Source organism: Lithobates pipiens, unplaced genomic scaffold (genome assembly GCF_037356315.1).
Source record: "Lithobates pipiens isolate NorthernLeopardFrog02 unplaced genomic scaffold, aLitPip1_a1.2 Scaffold_19, whole genome shotgun sequence".
Classification (NCBI taxonomy): Eukaryota; Metazoa; Chordata; class Amphibia; order Anura; family Ranidae; genus Lithobates; species Lithobates pipiens.
The window spans coordinates 437,560,194-437,585,193 of NW_027507764.1; the positions used below are offsets into that span (position 1 = coordinate 437,560,194).

At 48.2% G+C, this 25,000-nt stretch overlaps 1 protein-coding gene across 1 annotated transcript in view; it reads left to right on the forward strand.

Moving 5' to 3' along the window:
• The window catches only part of SPIDR (scaffold protein involved in DNA repair), a 1,142,324-nt gene that overhangs the window by 369,310 nt on the left and 748,014 nt on the right, over window positions 1-25,000 (forward strand). Inside the window, exons 7-8 of the mRNA XM_077492658.1 lie at window positions 9,844-9,944; window positions 12,296-12,515. Of these exons, the coding sequence (XP_077348784.1) occupies window positions 9,844-9,944; window positions 12,296-12,515 (321 nt within the window). The remainder of the gene's footprint in view (window positions 1-9,843; window positions 9,945-12,295; window positions 12,516-25,000) is intronic.

Here is a 25,000-nt window from a genome sequence, read left to right on the forward strand (position 1 = left end):
CTGTCTCCATAGATTAAATTATACTAAAGCCACTCTGTAAAAAGAGATGATGTACACTTTTTTTTTTTTTTTTTTTTAATAAATTCTGTTTATTAAACTTTTTCCATTTTCAAGAACATATACAACAAGAGTTGGGCCCTGTTAACATAACAGTAGCCCAACCAATTGGCCGCGCAGGGCCTAACATCCTAGTGCTAACATTTCTCTACTATCTACCCCCCCCCCCCCCCCCCCACCTCACACCCCATTTTGTCACAGCTCAGCCCCTCTATTTCGTGGATTATTACCTTGGATCTAGGTTCCTTCAACCTCTGGTTAAAAGATACCCGTGTACGTACATTTCCAGTAGCCCCTGCTCCAGTTCTGAAGTTACTTATAACAATTTGTTATAATTCGTACATTCCCCGTTTTGTTGCCTCACCTATACCATCATGGTGTCTTCCTCGGTTCTGTGTTCCCATATCTACCCCCGTCACGGTATGTTCCCAGGAGCTCATGGCTTCCTCACTCAGCCTACAGTACCGTCCGATTCATACCAAGCTCTACAGACCCCATCAAATTTCTTCCCACTTCCCCTCATCCTGTATGTTGTTTTATAATACGGTAACATAGAGTTGATTAGATGTTTCCAGTAAACAATATCCGGAGCCTGTTTGTTCTTCCACTTAAGTAATATGGCCTTTTTACCATAGAATAGCAGGATGGTGAGCAGTGTTCTCAACGCCTTGGAAGGAACCACCTCCTCTACCAGCCCTAGCAAGCAAACTCTCACCGTCAGGGGAATCGGCACCGCCAATACTTCCGAGATACACATGGTAACCTCCTGCCAGAACCTCTGACTGTGCGTGCAGCTCCAGAATACATGGTCAGCATCCGCTGGAGAGAAAGCACATCTCCAACACTCTGCCGCTGTCAGTCCATATATCCTGGCTATTCTGGCCGGCATGTAGTAGCTTCTATGTAAGAACTTAAATTGGATCAGGCGGTCCCTAGCTGATACAAGATGCTGAAAGGGCTGGGTCCATAGATCATCCCACTCCTCTGCCTGAATATTGGGGACTTCCACTTCCCATCTGGTCCTGCACTTAGTAACTGCTTTGGGTGAGCGTTTAAAGAATTCTTTGTACATTATGGAGAGCGTTTTAGACAGGTCCTCCCTAGACCGCATCGATTTGAGTGGCGAGGGTAGAGATTCAAACCTCAACTCTCCAAATTGAGCCTGGTATGCGTGTCGAATTTGAAAAAAACAGAAAAAATAGGAGTTGGGCAAGTCATGTCTAGTCTGCAGCTGTGAAAACGTTTGCAAGTCCCCCAGGTTAGTAATGTCCCCAAGTGTCTTTATTCCCTTAACAGCCCAGACCATAGGATCGGGCAAACCATAAAAATGAGGGAGTCTCCTATTCATCCATAATGGGGTGGAGGGGGACATACCTGCATAGCTAGGGGCTGCCATTTTTTGCGCCTTCTCCCATGCCCTAATCGTGGCTGTCATGGTTAGCGTGATGGGCAGATCCAAATTGGTCCCCCTAAAAAGTGCCAGACGTAGGCTTTCATACGATCCTAGATGAGCGGCCTCCAGTACAGTGGCCGTGTCTCCTTCGTCAGATATGAGCCACCTACGCGCAAACACCATCTGACCCGCAAGGTAGTATTTGAACCAGTCCGGTACTGCGAGTCCACCCCCGTCATTTGGCTCTTGAAGGACCTTCATCCCTATCCTAGGTGGTTTTGGTGTCCAGAGGAATGCATTGACAATACTCTCCAACTGTTTGAAAAAGGTCATTGGTATCCATATCGGCGCATGCCGGAGATGATAAAGGATTACCGGAAGCATTTTCATTTTGAGTAAGCTGATCCTGCCCATAAGGGACAGGGGCAGTTTAGCCCAGGCCTGCATTTTTTGCTTAAGGATTCCTATTAAGGGAAGTAAGTTGAGCGAGAGATAGTCTCGCACCCGTGGAGTGATCGTCACGCCTAAATATTTATTAGAATCCACCCACCGAAGTGGCAATTCTGGATCCACCCTGTCCTTGGCCTGTTCGTCCAATGGTAGGATGGACGACTTGGTCCAGTTCACTCTAAGACCTGAATATATGGCAAATTTATCAAAGATAGCCAACACTGCCTTCAGGGATTCCTCTGGGTCACTAATAAATAGTAGCATGTCATCTGCATAGAGGGCCAATGTTTCTCTAATAGACCCCACTCTGATAGCCCGCACCTCCTCCGCAGACCTGAGTGCGATGGCCAGGGGCTCCATCGCCAGGGCGAAAAGAAAAGGGGACAACGGGCAACCCTGCCTGGTGCCCCTGCCCACCGCAAAAAACTCCAGAGGTCCGTGATCCCATTCTGATGGCTACCTTGGGATTTTCGTACAGCATGGCTACCCATTTACGGAACTGCAGCCCAAAGCCCATGACCTCTAACACTTTAAGCATATACTCCCAATCGATAGAGTCAAATGCCTGTCAGAGTCAGTTTGTGGTAGTTGTAGATGGGTAAAAAGTTTGTTCGTGTCTGTCGATTTGCCAGGCATGAAGCCCGTCTGGTCGATGTTAACTACCGTCTGAATGACTTTGGCTAGTCTGGTCGCTAGAATTTTAGTTAGGACCTTAAGATCCGTATTTAGGAGAGCTATGGGACAATAAGATGCGCACTCCGTGGGATCCTTCCCTGGCTTTAGCAGTAGTATCATATAAGCCTTTAACATTGAAGTCGGCAGGGAGGATACGTTAAGACAGTGTTGCAGCAGCCAATTAAATTGCGAGGCTAGCAACTCCACATTGGTCTTGTAAAATTCCATGGGAAAACCGTCTGGGCCCAGGGCCTTGTTGGGTGGGAATGAGAAGATAGCATTCTGGATTTCCTTAAGCGTAATTGTGGAATCAAGGGTCAAACAGTCCTCTTCTGCCAGTCTCGGGATGGGCAATCCCCCTAGCAGGGAGTTCAGAGCTCCAGGGTCGTACCCAGGAATAGGCATGTATAGCCTCGAGAAAAAAAGTCACAAACTCCTGCATTATCAATGTCGGGTCAGGAACTAAGTCTCCGGTCCCATTTCTGATCGTGGGAATATGCACCAGGGGCGGTTGATCAGCCACCAACATAGCCAGAAGTTTGCCATTTTTATCCCCTTCAGCAAACACCTTATGAGCATTATTAGTCCATTCAGAGCTAGTCAGTTCTTTAATATGAAGAGACAGACGCCTCCTTGCCGCTAGTAGGTGTTCAAGCGAGGTCCCCGTAGGGGAACCCGCGTGAGCATCCGCACACTCCCTCTCCTGCTGCTTCAGCAGATTGAGTTCCTCATTTTCATTAACCCGAGTTGTAGCCGATATACATTCACCCCTTGCAACTGCCTTAAAGGCATCCCAGACCATGGGTGGGTCAGCGGAATCTGCGTTCTCTGACCAGTAATTTTTAAAGGAGTGCTCGAGTTGGGAAAGCACCTGCTCATTCTGTAGCCAACTCGCAGACAACCTCCATCCCCTCCTTCCAGACCCGGGCGGAAAGGACAGAGTGGGGGAGAGAGGATTATGGTCCGACAGACCACCTGGTAGATATTCCACCCTCTCCACATTTTGCATCAATCTACCATTTCCAAAGGCCAGATCAATTCTCGCCGCCGACCTATGGGCGGACGATATGTGAGAATAACATCTAGCCGTCGGATGCTTCCACCTCCATAATTCATTCAGCTCCACCACAGAAGCCCAGTTCACCAGCTCTGTTGAGCCTCCCCTGCTCGGGTTGGAGGAGTCCAACACCGCATCTAATGTGGCGTTGAAGTCCCCCAACACCACCAGGGGCAAATGCGTAAACTCTGCCAGGCGGGCAAACATATCATACATACAATAGTTGAACCTGAAACGGGGGGGGGGGGGGGGCATATAGACATTTACCAACAGTAGCTTCTGGTAACATACCTCCAGCACCACCGCCACATATCGTCCCCCCTGGTCTGTAATAACCTGATGGACCGTGCATGCAATGGCCTTGCTTATAAGCACCGACACTCCCCTCGCAAATGTTGAGTATGTGGAATGTAGAGCTTTCTGAATCCACGGCTTCCGCATAGTCAACACTTTGGCTCCATCTAGATGGGTTTCCTGGAAAAAAATTATACGTGGTTTTGATTGTTTTAGATATTGGAAAACCGAGCCCCTTTTAAATTTGTGGTTCAGGCCTCCGACATTCCAAGACACAATCTCTAATCTATCCACCATCATCCCACAACAGTTTAACATGTATGCCATTCAGTGTACTCATTTCCCTCACAGTCTGGACTACCGGTACCATTATAAAATACCGTAACATAAGGAACCATACCCCATTCCCGAGTCCCTGAGCCGTGACAAACAGAATTTCCCCCCCTGCTTTAATACCAGTACCCTTCTTAAAACCAAACCAAAGTGTCCTGATATTAAGCTTCCTCCCGTAACCAAAACAGCAAAAACTTGCGGTGAGGTCCAACCGCTGCAATTGAAAGTCTGGCAAAATCTCCTCCATTGTATCTTCTTCCACCCTAAGCTCCAGGGAGTAAGAAAACTGTTGGAGTGCAGCAAACTCCAGGGCACAAACTCGTGCTAACAGATTACAATGATAAAGTGAAAAATGAAAAACTGAAAGAAAAATTGCAGCAGGCGCCAATTCAGCTCAGGATAGAACCCTCCCCCCCCCTCCGCAGGAGAAGCCATAGTACAGCAGTGTGTGTCCTTGGTCATCCTCCGAATATTCTTTGCCCCACTACTAGTACCTCCAGCGGTAATGTACTGCTCAGGGACTCTCGCCGCTCCGGTAGGCCAATTCCGTCAAACCCGCATATTTGCCAAGGTCCACCCTCCTCCCCAGGAAGAAGGCCTATTAGTTCTGTCGGATATGCATGAGGACCTTTCTGTCTATCGGATGACCTGGTGACGACATTTCTGCGGCCGCCTGGCCGCCCCAAGCAATGATGATCTCCGACACCACCCCAGTGAAGCGGGAGGATCCGTCCCATCTCTCATATCATCTGATGGGGCTCCTCCGCTGGGGAGGGTCCCCCAACACATGTCAGATACCCAACTGCCGAGTGTCAGAAAACTTACAATTCTCAGGATTCCTGTCCTTACCCGAGACAACACAATGAGAACTGTGCAACAGGCACAACATACCGTAGCAGACTTGTGGGTTAGTGACCCAGAGCTTACTGTCCCGTGCCTTTAAGCCAATTCTTTGTCCATCCAGTCACAGGCCTCTACAGGGTTGTCAAAAAATTTCACACTGCCTTTGTATTGAATCCTGAGCCTGCTCGGGTACAGCATGCTATATTCAATCTCCTTAGTGCGGAGCCTCTTGCGAACATCAGTAAAGGAGCGATGTTGTTTTTTTTTTTTTTTTCAAAACTTTTATTTATATCAAGGACAAAGATACACGAAATACAACATCCATAAGAAATAGAAACACAGGACATCATGGTATGCAATGAACTGAGAAAACCCTCGTAACATATATGTGGTGTGCAAATATCATTAAAGAACAGTTAGACTCTAAGGCGTCACCCAAGCTCACCTGGGGCCCCCGAGTTTCACCAAACTGAGAAAATTTTACAATTTCTATGGGTCCCAACCATGCTGTAGTAGGAGATATCCTTCTGCCTAGGGGCTTCCTGTACCACTGGATGCTTTCCGAAAATCTCGTTCCTCATTTCTCATTTTCGTGTAAAAGCAGAGCAGCATAGGCTATGGGGTTCTGAATAGGATCCCCCACATCCAAGCTGCGTGACGCAGATAGAAAAAGCAGAGAGGAAAAGGAAAAGAAAGAAAGGGAGGAGGGAGAGCATGAAAGGGGGGGGGGGGAGGGGACGTCAGAGGGAGAATAAGGGAGGGGGGACGGAAGGAAGGGGGGGACCAGGGGCGCAGCCAACGCATCCAGTTCTAGTCGTGGGTGCAGCCCAGCACCTCCCGCCGTCGATCACCCTCCAGTTCCAGCAACAAACTGTCTCAAAAGAGATGTTCTAATCCGATGGGTCATTCTCCAAAAGGGCTGGTCCTTCATCTGAGAAGATAAACATGTTCCAAGCGGACCATGTTTTGGTAAACTGTTCGCTTTGATGGCGGGCCGTTAGAATTAAATCTTCAATTTTTTTGATCTCCTCCACCTTCTTAAGCCACAAGCTAGTAGTTGGAGGTTGCATAGACTTCCAGCACAAGCGGATGCAGGCTTTGGCCGCATCCAGTAAGTGGGGGATCAGCGATTTTTTTGTAGGTCTTGCGTGAGCTAGTAGAGGCATGAAGTAGGTAAAGGGCTGGGTCTGCCAATACGGGGCATTCAGTAATCCTCTGTATCATAAGCTGTATGGTTTTCCAGAACTGCTCCAGACCAGAGCAGGTCCAGAAAATGCAGAGGAGTGTTCCCCTCTCTGCCTGACACCTCCAGCACCTGTCCAAAGAGGAAGGGAAGATTTTCTGTAATTTCGCAGGGGTATTATACCATCTGGTGACTATTTTGTAATTGGTCTCTTGAGTTTTTGTGCAGATGGAGGATCTGTATGTAGGCAACTAAGGCAACTAAGTTGGTGGTTACCTGAAGGTTCAATCAGCAATTGGTAGGTGGCAGAGAGGGTATGTGGCAGAACACCCTCTTCCGAGCACAAGGTCTCGAGAACGGTTAATGATTGGTCAGTACTACTGGGTGGAGGTATCGATTTAAGAAAGTGGCCGAGTTGGAGAGCCCTCCAATAGTCTAGACGGAAGGGGCCTACCGGACTCATGAGATCACGCGCGGATGCCCATTGTCCGTTTATCATGAAATGGGAGGCTTGGTAGAGGCCAGATGCCTTCAGTGAGTGGAAGATAGGGTCCGTGTATCCCAGGGTAAACTCTGGGGTGCCCAAAATTGGGCGTAGCGGGGAATTTAGTGACGCAAGGCAGGAGCGGGTAAAGAGAATTGAGCAGAGTCGCATAGTCGTACCTATCAGAGGATGGTTCTTCACATCTTTTGGTAGTGAGTTGTGACACCAAGGGGCCCTAGTCAAGGGTATCAGACACTGGGTTTGCTCAAGTCGGGTCCATAATTTAGTGGTTTGGTGGTGATTCCAGTCGATAAGTCTGGTCAGGTGCGTCGCTTGGTGGTGCAACGTTGTTGTTGCATGGCGGCTGAAAAATCAATTTTCATAAAGCAGCTCTTGTGTCCTCCTGGACTTGGCCAAGATCATGTCTCTGTCCCTGTAGTTCAGGAATCTTACAAGAAACGGTCGTGGAAATGCGCCCGGCGGTCTCCTGCCCGTGGGGACCCTATGTGCCCTTTCAACCACATAGGTGGGGGGTAAATCTTCCAAAGAGAGTAGCGTTTTGAACAGAGTCTCTGCAAACACCACCGGCTTGTCCCCCTCCGATCCTTCTGGCAGCCCCACTACCCTGATATTGTTTCTCTTTTGGCGGTCTTCGGTGCCACCTGCTTTGCGCTGGAGGGACAGCACCATGTCACGGAGTTCAGCTATATGGGTTTCCTGCGTGTGCGTGGTGTCCTCAACTCCAGACGCCCGGTCTTCCACCGTGGTGAGCCTGCCCCAGATCTTATCAAGATCGTGCCTTATCAAGGTACATTCAGATGACAAATGATCAATGCGCCCCATCAGTTCAGACTTACTGGCATTGATGGCCTCTAGAATAGGTTGCGTAATCGCCTCCGTGTCCACCGCCACAGGATGTTCATCGGCCAATTTACCGTCAGCACACAGCTCTGCCGCATTGCCATGCTGCTCCATCCCGTCCCTCGGCCGCGTGGTCGCTCTGCTCAGACCTCTGTGAAAACAAGATGGCGGGGGCGGGACTTCCGTCCGTCCCCTTCGTGGAGCGAGTGCGGCGCTGCTCTTTCTGGACCTTGCGCTGCTTTTTAGAGGCAGATGAACGCATGTCCTGAGTCTGCTCACCTTCCCCCGGACAATGGTGCCTTTTATTGCTGGCTTTCTGCACTCCAATATCACGGATTCATGCAGGATGTGCGGAGCTGTGGAGAAAAGCTGGCTGCCTCGATCACATCCGGTCACGCCTCTCGAGATGATGTACACTTATCATTAAAGTAGCTCTTGACTTTAAAAATCCACTACTGTCACGCTGTGTGCTGTTTCCTTCTGCTCATACATTTTCTAGTGATAGGAGTTGGCAGAATGAAATACAGGAGTTAATTATCTCTCCAGCTTCTACAAATTTTGCGTGAACACCGCCTTTAATTTGTCAACCAGGTAGTTGCAGTATGTGCTCAGCAGACAGTTTAAATACCCTGGCAGAATTGATGATTTCTTTGCCATTTTTCAGAGAATATGAATGATGACACAACAAATATTTATTTCACTCATGGTTAGTGTTTGGCTGAAGCCATTTATTATCAATCAGCTGTGTTTACTCTTTTTAAATCATAATGACAACAGAAACTTCCCAAATGACCCTGATAAAAAAGTTTACATACCCTGGTGATTTTGGCCTGATAACATGCACACAAGTTGACATAAAGGGGTTTGAATGGCTATTAAAGGTAACCATCCTCACCTGTGATCTGTTTGCTTGTAATTTGTGTGTGTGTGTGTGTGTGTGTGTGTGTGTGTATAAAAGTTCAATGAGTTTCTGGACTCCTGACAGACCCTTGAATCTTTCATCCAGTTCTGCACTGATGTTTCTGGATTCTGAGTCATGGGGAAAGCAAAAGAAATGTCAAAGGATCTGTGAGAAAAGGTAGTTGAACTGTAGAAAAAAAAAGGGATATAAAAAGATATCCAAGGAATTGAGAATGCCAATCAGCAATGTTCAAACTCTAATCAAGAAGTGGAAAATGAGGGGTTCTGTTGAAACCAAACCATGGTCAAGTAGACCAACTAAACTTTTAGCCACAACTGCCAGGAAAATTGTTCAGCATGCAAAGAAAAACCCACAAATAACTTCAGGTAAAATACAGGACTCTCTGAAAACATGTGGTGTATCTGTTTCAAGATGCACAATAAAGAGACCCAAAGATGGTCTGCATGGTCGAGACGCCAGAAGAAAGCCTATACTATGCAAATGCCACAAACTATCCCACCTAAATATACCAAACAGGACAGAGAAAAGCCTCAAACCTTCTGGCACAAAGTCATTTGGTCTGATAAGACCAAAATTTTGCTTTTTGGCCACAACCATAACTGCTATTTTGGAGAGGAGTCAACAAGGATTATGATGAAAGGTACACCATTCCTACTGTGGCGCCTCATCCAAAAATACAACAAAAGACGTCAAGCTGTCATTGATGTTAAAAGGGGTAATACACAGTATTGAAAACTGGGCTATGTAAACTTTTGATCAGGGTCATTTGGCTAGTTTCTGTTGACATTATGATTTAAAAAGAGTAAACACAGTTGATTGATAATAATAAATGGCTTCAGCCAAGCCCTAACCATGAGTGGAAGAAAAGTTTTTGTGTTTCCATTCACATTCTCTGTAAAATGGCCAAGAAATCATAAATTCTACCAAGGTATGTAAACTTATGAGCACAACTGTATATGCATACAAATATTATTATTTATAAAGATGTTCATAAATGTCACACTCATAATTGTTGATTTAGTGTTCACAAAAATAAAATGGCAAATAGAATCTCCTAAAGTTTATACTGGGGGTAGATCAATTTGTTTCATGTATGTAAATGCCAAATGGAACAGTTTATTAGGTCTAAAAATGTTTTTAACTGAGCTTTAGTGTCTGAACAATTTGGGAGAATTAATTTTTGCGATGTTTCTTTGAGGAGAGCATAAACTAAATGGTTCCATCTGTGTCCTGTATGTTTGTATTTTGTCCTTTGGCAAAATGAAATGCTAACTCTTGGCTAACTCTGTAGGGGAGGCCTAGCTGAAAGGCTCAATCGGCTGCAGAACAGAGAAAGATCTGCTATTACATTTTGGAGGCATCAATCTGGATCTGATTGCAGAATACCTTTGGGTAAGAATTATATGTGAATGTATAATCTGCCATGGAGAGTTATTGAAGTAAAGATTATTTCGAGGTCCTTTGCTCTGATATGTTCAATTTTCACAAGTACTCTACCTAACTTGTCAGTGCTCATTTACAAGATTAGAACTCATTCCCCCTATATTTCTGGAACCTTTTAATTTTGAGGAATATTTATCATAAAGAAAAACCAAGAGCACTCCCTATCATTTTAGAAAAAGTATATTTTAAATGCCAAAGAAGAACTATTGATATATATATTTTTAATTTGACTGGTTTGTTCTTATAAGTCCACTTTCGGTCCACTTTCAGGTGCACGTGCAGTACAAAGTGTATTTGCCTTTCGTAAATAACCCCTACTGTGTCATTCATCATTTGAGCAGCATTGATGGGCACACAGTGCTGCCAGCTGCATGATCTGTTTTTGTGAAAGACAGCACTGATCTCTGGAGCAGCCACATATTGGCAGAGACCTGATGATTCAGTCACAAATCCGTCTCTTTCCTGGGGGGGGGGGGGGGGTTGGGGCTGGCTGTCCGACCATGATGCTTAGAAAGGAATGGGAGGATTTGAACTGGGAAGCTAAACAAGATTTAAAGTCATTCTAAAGGTTTAACTTTTTTTTCTAAAATAACAAACATGTCATATTTACCTGCTCTGTACAGTGGTTTTACACACAGCAGCCCCGATCTCCTCTTCTGGGTTCCCTTGCAGTCTTGGCTTCTTCTCTTCTCTGGGTATCTCCATAGCAAGCTGCTCTATTGGCACACACCATGTGGCTCAGCCTGCTCTCTGCTCGCAGGAGTTGATTGACAGCAGCAGGAGCCAATGGCTCTTGCTGCTACCGAGCCTCCTGTGAGAGAGGGGAAAGGAGAGCAGCAGCACTGCTGCAAACGTGCACAGCGCTGGATCAAGATTGGGCTCTGGTAAATATTTTGACACTAAACAAGTTTTTTTTTTACCTTAAAGAGGAGCTCTAGTCTTCCCCAAAAAATGTAAAAGTCAGCAGCTACAAATAATGTAGTTGTTGACTTTTAATTTAGGGACCCTTACCTGCCCCTGGATCCAGTGCTGTCCTCACTCAAGCCAATTCTTCTTCAACCAGCATTTCCACTAAGGAAAACCGGCAGTGAAGCCTTGCTGCTTCACAGCTGGCTTCCAACTATGCATATGCAAGCCGTGCTGTGCTTTGTGATTGGTTCTGCAGTCGTCTTGGACCTGTGGTGTGTCCCAGAAGGCTGTGCGGTAAGGAGGGGGGCTGAACTTCCCGCGTCAATCTAATGAGAAGTGGGGCAGTGGGTACCATTCAGAACTGGATACCCCCTCAATAAAGTGGCAAATGTAAGGGGGGGGGGGGTTGAAGTTCTGCTTTAATACAGAGAATGCATTAAGGTTAAAAACCTTTTACCTTTACAACCACTTTAATTGTAAATCTTCTTTAAAGTGGAATCCCGGTCACAGACATCATTCATAAATTCTTAATTTTCAAAAAGTTGCCTCTGGTCAGGTGTAGGAGCCTTACTCTAAAATTCAGACATTTGTATATGTCATATACTACAGCCAGTGCTGTACTTTGTGCTCACAACATTCACAGAATGCTGTGTATTCTTTTGTGGCACCACCCCCGGAGGAGCCACTTGTGTGTTCTCAGTTCTTTACCTCGACTCTGTAGACAACCTCAGACCCTATGACGCAGCAGATTAAGCAGATAGAAATTTCAATGCTGAGAGCACAAAGATAGATACTCTGCACACAACTATAACACCGTATCAGGGAGTAAATATCAAGGGAAGATTGGGACTTTAGATGAAGCGAATTGGATAGTGGAGGTAAATAACATTGTATTTAAATTTCACCATAAAAATGTTTAATTGTTAACATAAATATATAAACAGAGAAGAATATCAGTTCCATATACTGTACATACAGGTAACTTACACATGGAAAAAGCATAGTAAAAATATCCATGACACATAGTTTTGATGATCAATAGCATAGCACAGAATTGCCAACAGCATGCTTGGCACCGACAAATGCATCCACAGAGTAAATATGCACCCACCAAATAAGAAATAAAATAATATTCATGGGTACATAACAATAGTTCAATGAACATGATTCCATATGAAAAGTAGCTGAAGCATCAAAACAAGTCTCAACGCGTTTCATGGATGATCCACAGGCATACTTGCATTTATAGAAAGGTTTGTTTCATGACAAGCTACATGCAATAAATGGTCCTATGCCCTGGCTACTATTAGAACTCATCTGGGCTCCAAGGTGTAGATTAGTTTTTTTTATCATATTACTTGGATGATGCTCTTTTTTTTTTTTTTTTGAAGGAGATAAATCAGGCACACTTCTTCTAAAGTTGATTGACATCCACGAGGAGTGTGCCGTATGGATTGCAGCTTGTCAGACTTTAACAGACCAACAGAACATAGACAACCCTGCCATAAATCACCATAAAGATGCAACAAAGCTGAAAGTTCTGTTTTCACGACAAACAACAGAACAACTTAAGCCAAAGCTGAATGACATCATTCACATATACCCACCCTGGTGAGTTAATATTTTGCTTATAAGGTGCAGTATACTCTTGTTGTTCTATGTTCCAATATTCCATATCCTAACAATACTAGGATAAAGCTTTCCTAATAGGTTTCATTCAATGTCTTTTAAAAAAATCCTTAAACTTGATGTCCACATACAAGTTAGTGATTTAAAAAATGAAAATTTTCTGCACTTGCTGGCTTACTTTGTGACCTACTGTCAGGTAGTCATATTGAGTTACTAAGCTGGTTGGTATTTCCAGGCATTTAGGGTGTGCTCAGAAATTGGTAATTTGCCTTAATTTTTTTTTCTCTCGAACGTAGGGACGTTTTTGAAACTGTTAGGTTTTTAATGACTGCAGTCCTTTCAGTGAGATTAACTTTGCATTCCTTCCCAGATGCAGCACAAAGCGAGTGAAACTCCGCCCATAATGAAAGTATAACTAAATGCAAAACCATTTTTCTCTTTCGTTCATTGATGGACACAGCTCCTTTAATTCTTGACCTTAGGGTTATCACTCCACCTTCAGGAAAGGACTAGGCAGAACATGTAACACATGGAAAAACAGCAAGACTGCACAGCACTGCTCAGGGGGCAGTCCCTCTGGCTATAACCCCTCACCCTGCTTCCTGAAGCTCAGTTTTTTTCTGCCTAGTGTAGGAGAAGGACCTGGCTCCCTGAGGGGACCATTGGTCCTGGGTTTTTCATTTTTTCTACAAATTTTTTGATCCTGTGATCTACTATCAACAACTGGCCGGGTGAAAGGCTGGCTAATATAGATCCTTTTAGTCTCCCCGGCCTGGCCATCGAGCGTGAGCAGACCCTAGCTACACCCTGGGTCGGCCACGACATGCCCCTTCTGCTTCAGGGGCAGCCAGTGAGCTATGTGCTCCGGGGCACACATATGACCGGGCTACTGCTGTCCTTGTCACAATCACAAAGAGGGGGAAGGAAGGAGGGGGAAAGTTCGGGTGTGGGCGCCTCGCCAAGAGGAGTTAGACCAAGCCCAGGCATGCAGCTTGGAGCGTGGGGAACTCATAGGAGATCCACGGCTCCCAGATTTTTAGAAATTTAGCATGAGAATCATGAACAATACTGGACATACGTTCCTGAAGTAACATTGCAGTCATGCGGGTTTTAACACCTTGAAAATCTACCCGTTGGGACTTCCAGGCTTGGGCAATGGTCCGCTTGGCCGCTATAAATAGATAAGTAGCCAACTTCTGTTGAGGGCCCCGCAAACCAGGTACCGGGCAATGTAGGAGAGCTAGCTTAGCATCCCTTCAGATGGTTAGGTGGAAAAGTGTCTGCAGCAAACCAAAAATCCTAGACCAGAACCCCACCAGCCTTGGGCAAGCCCACCATGTATGCATAACATCACCTCGCTGTCCACAGTTGCGGAAGCATCTGTCCATACTCCCAGGGAAAGCCCGAGCTGTACCATCGGAGCATTACTTTATATGCAGCCTCTAGGGTATTTGTGTTGAACGAGCAATTGGTGATCGTTTTCCAGGCCCTGCTCCAGTCCTCTGGGTCTACTGGGGTCTGAAGGTCCTTTTCCCATTGAGTCATATAAAAGAGGGGTGCTGATGGCGGGCGGCTATTCAGGGAGGCATAAATGGCCGAAATAAGGCCTGGGGACCCTGGGGCGTGTTGGCATGAATGTTCAAAAAAAGTTTTTTGGAAGGGGTAGGTGGACATGCGGCGCAACGTTGCAATCCAGTGCTTTAATTGGATAAAGTGATAATGCTCTTTAGCCGGCGCCCCTTTTGTTTCCTGGATATTCTCCCAGGAGGGGAATAAGCGTGAGGAAAGAAAATTTTGGACTCGTGGGTAGCCATGTGAGGACCACCACGAAGAAGCCTGGGGCTCCTCCAGAATCGGGGGGAAAAGAGGGTTATGGGTGATGGGAAGTAAGGGTAGAAAGGGGGACATCAGATTGCTGGAAAAGCGAACTGAGTCCCACACCTGCAGACTATGTAGGAGCATGGGGCTTAGGGAGGGAGGGCGCAGATTTCTGGGGAGCCAAAGGGGTGCCTGAAGTGCACAAGGGTCACAGCCAGGCACCTCCAGGAGCACCCACAGAGAAACATCCGTGGTTGCATGGAGCATAGTCAACGGAGCGATCTGGGCCGCTGTGTAGTATTTAGAGATATTGGGGACCCCCAAGCCTCCCGGAGCCTATGGGTATAAAGGGTCGCTCTAGGTACCCTGGGGTGTTTGCGCGCCCATATAAATTGGAGGATCCTATTCTGCAGGAGTCGAAGAAAAAAAGTAGGTACCCGGACAGGCAAAGTACGAAAATAATAAAGGACTTTAGGGAGGATGGTCATCTTCGGTGCTGAGATCCTGCCTACCCATGAGAGTGTGGGGAATTGCCAGGCTTGCATAAGGGTGGACACCGTTCGCAACAGGGGATAATAATTGGCCGAGAAAAGGGAAGAATAAGACGGCGTCAATTTGACACCTAAATAATCAATCGAGTGGGATGCCCAATGGTATGGAAAATGGTCCTGAAGGCGCTGCACCAGTTCCAGAGGGAGGTTAACATTCATCGCTGTGGTCTTGGAGAGGTTAATTTGAAGACCTGAGAAGGCCGAAAATCGGTCCAATACTAGTTGCAGGTTGGGCAGGGAGATAAGCGGGTTGGACAGGGTCAATAGGGCGTCGTCCGCAAAGAGGTTCACTTTGTATTGAGTGCCCGCGTAAGGGATTCCCGAGATATCACCATTGGCCCTGATCGCCGGCGCCAGCGCCTCCAATGCCAGGATAAATACTGCCGGGGACAGGGGGCATCCCTGTCTAGTCCCCCGGAGTATCGGGAAAGGTTCAGAAAGGAAGCCCGCATATTTCACCGACGCCGACGGTGCGGAATAGAGGGCCTGGATCCATTGTAGAAAATGTGGTCCAAATCCCCATTTGGTTAGAATAAAGTAAAGGTAGTCCCAGGAGAGCGAATCAAACGCTTTATAAATATCTAGGGATCGCAAAAGTCCTGGTATTTTACGCTGACGAAGTATATGAAGGAGATGGACCACCTTGCGGACATTGTCCCCCGCCTGGCGACCGGGCACAAAGCCCACCTGATCCCTGTGAATGAGGGCCTTAAGATATCTGTTGACTCGCGTGCTCAGAACCTTTCCCAGAACCTTTAGGTCAACATTCAACAGGGAGATGGGATGAAAGGACTGTGAGTCTGTGGCTTCCTCGGATGACTTGGGGATCATATAGATATGGGCTTTCAGCGAGTCCGGCGAGGGTCTCCCTTCCCGCCAAGCGTTGAAATAAGATGTTAAATGGGGCGTGAGCAGGGATGCAAATGTCCTATAGTATAGACCGGTAAAGCTGTCCGGACCCGGGGCCTTGGATGGCTTAAGGGACTTTAGGGCTTGGGCGACCTCCATTTCAGTTATGGGAGCATTAAAATTAGCCTGTGCCGCTGAGGACAATAAAGAAAGACTAATTGATTGGAAGAAACTCTCGGCCCTGTCTCGGTCGAAGGCAGCTGGTCCACTATAGAGGGAGGAGAGGAAGGAGGCAAAGCCAGCAGCTACCTTGGATGGATTTGACGTGAATCCCCCACCTGTCACCTGTAATCGAACCGGCCTGCCCGGACATCCCACTATATTAAGTTTCCTAGCCAACATAGGACCAAGTTTGTTCGAGCAACTGTAAAATTTATATTTGGATGAGCGCAGAGCTTTCTCCGCCTGAGCGGAGGCGAGCAGGTCCAACTCAGTGGCCAAGTTGTCACGTGTCCGCCTATGGGCTACCGTAGGACGCGCCTTCCACGTCGCATCTGCTGCTTCTAACAAGGAGGTCAACTCCCGTATCCGCTGCTCCCTGGCCCGCTTTGTACGGGAAGCGATCTGGATTAGGTGTCCCCTGACTGTCGCCTTGTGGGCTTCCCACAAGGCAACTGGAGAATCAACTGAGCCTACATTTTCTGTGAAATGGGTTTGGATATGTGTTTCTATCTGAGAGGATGTAGCTTGCGTACTCAGGAGGGATTCATTAAGCCGCCAGAGATAGGCCGGGCGGGAGAATCCTGCCAAGGATATTCCGAGGATCAGGGGATCATGATCAGACCAGGGAGAGGTATCAATAATGATCTTATGTACCAACGGCAGGGAGCTAAGTTGCAGAAACACGTGATCTATTCTACAAAAACTCTGGTGGGGGTTAGAAAAAAAAGTAAATTCCTGTGACAACGAATGTTGCTTACTCCACACGTCCACCATGCCATATGACTGGAAGAGATTATGCAATATTTGTTCTTGGGAGGCATCACGGGACGGAGGCACTTCCCTCAGTTAAAAACAGAGTTGGAGTCTCCCATCATAATCAGAAGGCCTTTTTGGTGCCTAGTGATCACCTGAAACAAATGGGAGAAAAACCTCTGTTGAAATGAGTTAGGAGCATAATACCCAACCAAAGTGACCCCCTGGTCCCAGATTGTGCCCTGCAAGATCAAATATCTACCCGTAGGGTCCGCTATTTCCTTAGAACAGGTAAACTGGAGGTTACGCCTAAAGGCCATCAGCACCCCTCTTTGCTTCTCTGAAGCGGAAGCCGTAAAAAACACTGGATAATGGGAGGACAAATATTTGGGGGAAGAGGATAGGGAGAACCTGACACACCACATCAATGGATTGAGATTTTAAATGACGGAAGACCTTCAACCTCTTAATGGGGAATTGAACCCATGGATGTTCAGCACATTCTGAGCCATCTAGGGGGTAAAGGAAGGTTCATATAATTATAGAGCGACCAACAAGGTACGTACTTACCCTGATCCCATGGCGAGGCAATCCGAGCCCGAATAGGGGAGTGGGAGGGAGGGAAACACAAGGAAGAAGAGAAAGAGAGAAAAAAAAACACAGAATAGACAAGTGAAACACATAAACGCCACGATTGGTGGGCATTGCATCCTGCAGCAGGACACTAAAGGAGGTGGCTCTACCACCAACCACAAGGCTAACAAATGGCAAAACATAACAGCATTGACAACAGTAATACTACAATAGTACTAGAATATTACTACATTATTATCTTATTACCGCCCCTGCACAGGGCAATTAAAACTAGAACAAAAACAGGTGAGACGAGCTAAGCCCATCCCGTAGTACTGCTACCGGGTAGCAGTGAATAAAACTAACAATGGGATTAAAGGTCCTCCCCAGCCGGCGCCGCCCCGCTGGGAGCGCCCAAGGAGAGAATACAACCTTGGTCCCCGAACGTGACACCCGCGCCGGAGCGCCGCCAGGCCCCCAGGGGTCCAACAATAAGAGAGGGGATCCCGTATGGCCTAGGGCCACGGTCCAGGGGGGGCCACCAGTGCTGATCATGGCCCGCACCCTTAAGGGGGGTAGACCTGAAATAAACCATGACTTGACCCGAGCAAGGAAGGGAGGGTAGGAAGGAAGTGGGGGGAACCGGGAAGAGAGAAAAAATAATAATAATTTAAGAGGGAGGGAGAGGTAAGGGAAGGGAAGTAAGAGGAGGGGAAAGTAAGAGGGGGAGCAGGGGGAAGAAGGAAAGTGCAGGAAGGGGGGAAGAGAGGCGCAGGGTATGGGGAGCGGGGGAATGGAAGGGAAACGGGGAGGGGGCATGGATGAGGAGAGGAGGGAGTGGGGATGAGGAGGGAAGGCAGGGTAAAAGATGGAAATATTAGAGCCCTTTATAGTTCTTAGGGTCCAAAAACCAACCAATATACGTAGGAAAATTAGACTTTATATACAGTAAGCCCTGGAACCGCCCCCCCAGACTGCCCCTATCCCACCAGGGTTATAGTCCCACTTTCTCTATTTTTAAAGAAACAATTGGTCCAAGAGAAGGCCGCCAGATAAGCTGTGGGGCTTGGGCAAAACTAGGCAGTCATAGTAGGGCTGGAGCACTGGCAAAAGCCTAAAGTCTAAGGTGAAGGAGCATAGGGCCTTTAGATTAAGTAAATCCACAAGTAACTGTAAATTTATAAAATAAAAACAAGGAAGGGAGGGGGGAGGTATGGGCCAGGAGAGCATGGTCCCACCATCTGGTATGAGACAAAATCCAGCACCAGGCAGAAACAAACAGTGCTTCAAAGGTCCAGGGAAGGCAACCGAACCAAAAGCAAGGGATCATGGACGGGCTCACCCGTGCGGTCGTCATCCCGGATCTGAATAGGGGGATCGAGCATGTGACTGGGTAGCAGGAAGGGGGCGTTTCCGGTTGCTGACTGGTTCCCACACACGGCCCAAGCGCCTAGAAGAGGGCCCAGGACCTGAAGCCTTCTCACTGAGGTTGGGGTCATCCGAAGAGGGGAGCAAATGTAGTGCTTCAAAAGTCGCCTGGGCTTCCTCCGCGGTACGCACTGTGTAGCCCCGGCCTTGGTAGGTGAAAGCGAGGCGAAAAGGAAAGCCCCATGTGTATTTGATGTGGCGTTCCACCAGAGCTGAAGTATATGGTTTCAGTTGTCTCCTCTTTTGCACTGTGGAGGGGGCCAAATCAGTAAAGAGCTGGTACTTATGGCCTTGGAAACGGAGATCAGGCTTGTCCCGTGCTGCCTTAAGGAGCGTTTCCTTAGTGCGGTAGTACGTGAACTTGATAATAATGTCCAGATGGGGCCCCCTTCCTTCCTCGGCCCCAGGGCCCAGTGGATCCGGTCAAATTCCATGCGATCAATGGGGATGCCTGGGACCAATTCCTGTGGAGGTTAAGTCCTCAATAGTTTCAGGGAGTCCCCTAAGCCGGAGGTTCCCTCGCCTAGACCTGTTCTCATAGTCCTCTAATTTTAGGAGGGCTGCATCCAGCTCCCTGCGGATGTCCTGCTCATGGTGATCAATGACTGTTGCTGCAGCCTCCATTCTATCTTCCAGCGCATTCGTACGGTTACCCAACTCACGGATTTCCTTCGTGAGATGCGTGGCCAGTTTGGAGGTGGCTGCTGACAGTTCCCCCTGCAGCATGGTTTTAAAGCGAGACAGCAGGTCTGCATCCCTCAATGAAGGCGCTACATAGGGTTGCTGGACTCCTGGTATACTTTCTGCATCTGAACAGGCTTCGGGCTCACCAGTGAGCAACGGAGGGGTGAAGTCCATGTCTGAGGCCTGCGACTCCAGCAGGCCGTCCGGTGGAAAGGCCTCAAGGCTCGCACGCACAGCCTGTCTCTTCGTAGTGCTCCGCGCTGTGCCTGATTTGCGCCCCATATTGTCAGTCTCGATGCCGGGATATAGCCAGTCAAGATTAATGTGCAGGAGCGGTCATATCACAGCCGGTGTGGTCGGTGGTGGAGAAGCGCCTCTAGCTTGCGGTCATCCTGGTTCTTAGCTCACGGGCACCCCTGGTATGTAGAGATTTCCGATAATGCCAGTTAATTCGATTCTCCCCTCACACCAGCAGGCTGTAGTAAGAAGAGCTTTTTGGGTGCTGGGTGTAGCAAGATGGCCGCCGTCATCCAGGGTAGGCCGGAGCCAGGGCCTTTCCTGGGGAAAAAGGGCTGCAGCAGGCTAGTAGTTGGTTTAAAATCAGGGGCAGTTATCGGGGCTACCTCTATCTTCGGCCTCCACACTGCCCAGGGAGATAGCACCCGCCCGATGGGGAGAGAGTAGCAGGGGAGTCTAAGAGTAACCCCTCAGGGGACTCACCAGGCCGAGGGATGTCCGTTTTAGGTGGCCGAGAGGCGGCTCCGGTCTGGGAGGCTCCTGATGGTTGTCAGCCGCCGATGCGGTGGGTCTCGGCAGGCAAGCGCGGTGATTCTGGAGGCTGAGTAGGCCGCAAGATGGCGGCCTGCCGCTGGGATCCGCAGCGGGCCGGATCGCTCAGTCTGCAGGCTATGGCGAGCGGCCAAAGGCGTCCCGGGCTGTAGGTGAGAGCCCAGGAGAGTGGATGGGTGAGTTAAAGAGCAGTGCCAGCGATCCACAGCGGATGGCTGTGGATTGTAATCCGGCCGGCGGAGCACAGCCACAGTGCGTCCTTCCTTGTATCCATCTGGCCACGCCCCCCGGACTCCTGCTTTCAAGGACCCTGCCGACGAGGGCTGAAGCAGTGGCTGGTCCATTTTTACAGTAGCGGGGTCAGCGTTACGACCGTGCTGGCCACGGTCTTGATGTCGCAGACGCTTACTGAATGGGCAAAGTTGTTGCACCGTGAATTGGAGAAGCAACAGTCTCCCCCGGTCTGCATAGAGCTGGCAAAGCAGTTGGTGCGTGGCCTTAGGTATGTCTGTGATGCGGCCCTGGATATGGTCCCCCTGCTCTCTAGAGCATCAGTATCAGCAGTGGTGCTATGGCGCCTGATTTGCCTGAAATGCTGGTCTGCGGACCAGGCATCTAAAAAAAAAAAAAAAAAAAGCACTGGCGAATTTGCCTTTCTAAGGTGAGAGTTTTTTTGGAGCTTCACTGGATGACATTATTAAAAATGTTACTGGTGGGAAAAGCACATTGCTCCCACAGTCCAGGAAGGATAAGGAGCCATACCGTAGGCAAGGGACCTCTTTTTCCACTCAGAAACTGATTTTTCGCCCGCCTGGGTCAGCAGGTAAGCGTTCTTAGTCCGACAAGGCGCCTGCTGAAGGACAAAAGCATCCCTGGTTTCGCAAGCCAAACAAGTCTGTGAACAAAAATGTTACCACATGAAGGTTTGCCCCCGCGCAACTCTCGAGTGAAAAGGCAGCCTTTTGGGAGTTTGCAGCTTGGTGGGCCTCTCTACTGTCCAACCATTGGGTCTGCGAACTGGTTTCATCGGGATACAAGCTAGAGTTTTTCTTGTCCACCAAACAGATTTTTTCCCTCCAACCTACCTCTACTTCCAGTTTGTCGGGAAGCCCTGTTCGGAGCAGTACAGGACCTGCTACTACGCGGGGTGATAGTACCTGTACCGATGCTGGAAAAGTTTTAGGGATTCTACTCCAATCTGTTTGTAGTCCCTAAAAAGGAAGGGGTACATCCAATCCTGGACTTGAAGGCCCTTAACTGCTTTGTGAAAGTGCAAAGGTTCAGAATGGAATCAGTTTGCTCCGTGGTCACTGCACTCCATCAGGGGGACTTCCTGTTGTCCCTGGATATCTAGGACGCCTACTTACATGTACCAATATGCCTCAGGCATCAGAGGTTTCTGTGATTTGTAGTTGGGGAAGAGCACTACCAGTTTGTGGCTCTCCCTTTTGGTCTGGCGTCAGCACCCCGAGTCTTTACCAAAGTGTTAGCTCCAATTCTGGAGCTGTTAAGGCAACGTGGGATCGAAATCGTGGGTTACCTAGACAACCTTCTTCTGAGAGCAGCTTATGCAGACTCTCCGGGAGTTTGTTTGGGCTCTGAACCTAAAGTGCCGACTCAACGCCTGGAGTACCTGGGCTTGCTGTTGGACTCCTCAGAAGCAAGAGTTTTCCTCCATTCAAACAAGCTGCAGACTCTTCAAGCTCTGATGAAATTGTTGATGAACCGTAGGTGGTCATCGCTGCACTTCTGCATGCGCGTTCTGGGCCTCATGGTAGCCACTTTCGAGGCGGTACTGTACACTCAATTTCACACTCGAGTCTTGCAGAAGGAGATTTTGTCAAAATTGAACAAATTTCAATTATCCCTGGATTGTCAAATTCGGGTGAGCCAGATAGTCAGGCATTCCCTTCTCTGGGGGCTGAGGTCTCTGGCCCTTCGGTCTGGGAGATCGTTCCTTAAGGCCCATACACACGATCAGACTTTTTGACAACAAACATGCAAGTTAGCTGTTTTGGAGCAACATCCGACCGTGTGTACGCTCCATCAGACAAACTTTTTTGGTTTTTATCGGACTTTTGTTGGCTGAGCTAAGTCTGATCGTGTGTACAGAAAACCATAGGACTTTTGTACAAAGTACAAACAGGCATGCTCAGAACCAATGCAAAAGATCAGACAACAATACAGAAGTTGACCAAAGGTGGCGGTAAAGAGCAGAAAAACCACATGATTTGGTGAAAGTTGGCTGAAAAAGTCCTGCTGTGTGTATGCAATACAAGTTCAGGGCTGACGCCCTTTGTACAAAAATCCAAGGGAAAGTTTGTACAAAGTCCTATCGTGTGTATGAGGCTTTACTCTCCATTGGACGGTGATCACAACGGACGCCAGCCTGATGTCAGAAACCATGAATCAGACCGAGACAGAAGTACAATTAAATCACACTTGTTTATTAAATAACAATAAAAAGGTAAATGGAGAAAGCATAGTCAAAGCATAGCCAGAGTCCAATAACCGGATCGAGTAGTCAGTCAGTCCAGAGTTCAATAACCAGATCAGGTAATCAGCCAGGCCAGAAGTCAGGGATCCAAGTAGAGCAACAGCAAGCAGGATAAGGAGCCAGAAAGGATGTCAGCAATCCAGTCTTTGAACAGAACTGCAAGAGATGGTTTCTAGTGATGTGACCAAGGCGAGGGCAGATATGAAGTGAGCTGGACAGCTTTAAGTAGGCAGGTCAGACGAGCTGGATAAGGAACAGCTGGTAACTGTGGAGAGAGATGGGAGCTGGCAATTAGCTTACAGCTGAGCAGCCAGCCCAGAGAAGGAAGGGCTAAGCCAGCCCTGACACCTGACCAGTTGGGGGGGGGGGGGGTGCTGGGAGTACAGTTGGCCAAGGGCCTTTGGTCACGGGAAGAATCCCAACTGCCGATCAATGTACTCGAGCTTCGGGTGATCAGGCTTTGCCTCTCCACATGGTCAATAAGGCTACAATAGCGTCCGATCAGGATCCAGTTGGACAACGCCGCAACAATGGTGTACGTCAACCATCAAGGAGGAACAAGGAGCTCAGCTGCAGCATGGGAGGTCACTCACATCCTCCAGTGGGCAGTGTGGCACGTGACGGCCCTATCGGCCATATACATCCCAGGCGTAGAAAACTGGCAGGCGAACTACCTAAGTCGTCAGATGCTGGACCCAGGGGAATGGTCGTTGCATCTGGAGGTATTCAGGCTCCTTTGCCTAAGGTGGGGCACACCAGATATGGACCTCTCGGCTCAATCGGAAGGTGCAGAGGTTTTTGTCCAGGACAAGAGACCCCTGGGCAGATGGGTCGGACGCATTGGTGGCTCCATAGGGGCATTATCGGCTGATTTATGCCTTCCCCCCCACTCAAACTTCTACCACGTCTGCAGCCCAGAGTGGAGGGCGAGGGGATTCCAGTCATTCTCATTGCCCCAGATTGGCCTCGGCATCCTTGGTATGCCGACCTAGTACGACTGGTGGCAGATGTTCTGTGGCAGCTACCGCTGCGAGAGGACCTTCTATCGCAAGGTCCGATACTTCATCCTGCTTTACCGTCGCTGGTTTTAACGGCATGGCTGTTGAAAACCAGGTGCTAAAAGACAGAGGTCTGTCAGACTCTGTAATTTCCACTATGCTGAGGGCACGGGCAAGATTTACTATCTTGGATGGAAGGCTTACATCTCCATGTGTGAGGAGATAGGGTGGCGTCTGCGCACTTATTCAGTTTCCAGGATCCTGTTTTTGCAGAGAGCAGTGGATCAGAAACTTGCCTTAAGCACCATCAAGGGACAGATATCAGCCTTGGCTGTCTTTTTTCCAACGCCCCTTGGCGACTTACTCATTGGTGAGTACCTTTGTGCAAGGGGTTCAACACGTAGTCACTCCGGTTCTCCGTGGGATCTGAATCTGGTGCTATCGGCGCTTCAGAAACCGCAGTTTGAAAACATTAGGGAGATTCCCTTGTTAACTCTTTGTCAGAAAGTAGTCTTTCTAGTGGCTATTACATCTGCCAGGAGGGTTTCTGAGTTGACAGCCTTGTCATGCAAGTCTCCCTAACTGGTCATCCACAAGCATAAGGTGGTGCTACGTCCGCAGCCCTCTTTCCTTCCAAAGGTGGTTTCGGCATTCCATCTAAATGAGGACATTGCGTTACCATCCTTATGTTCTAAGCCGACAAACCTGAAAGAGGTTGCCTTACATTCCCTGGATGTGGTCGTTGCTTTACGGGTGTATCTGTCTGCTACGGCTCCCTTCCGGAAGTCAGACTCTGTCTTGGTGACTGGTCCGACAAAAGGTCTGGCGGTCTCGTTGTCCACCATTTCTCGGTGGATCAGACAGATCATGGTTCAGACCTATGACTTAAAGGGGCAGGTGCCCCCTTTTCCTCATTCCACCAGAGCAATTGGGACCTCCTAAGCTTTCCGACAACAAGCGTCTGTCTCCCAGGTATGTAAGGTGGTGACTTGGTCGTCTGTTTGCGCTTTCATTAAATTCTACAAAGTTGACATAAGCACATCTTCAGATGCTTGCTTTGGCCGCAAGGTTTTGCAGGCGGCCGTGTAAGGTTGCAATTACATTGTATTTAAGTTACACGTTTGTTGTAAACGCATCTTTTGATGCACAAGTTGCCGCTGGTTTTGATGGTGGCCGTTTAAGATGGCAACTCCTCTGTTGAGGTGTTTCTTTTGTTGTGGGTGAAGTTATGTTTTGCTGTTTCCAACCCTCGCTTTCTGACACTGCTTGGGGACGTCCCTAAGGTCAAGAATTGAAGGAGCTGTG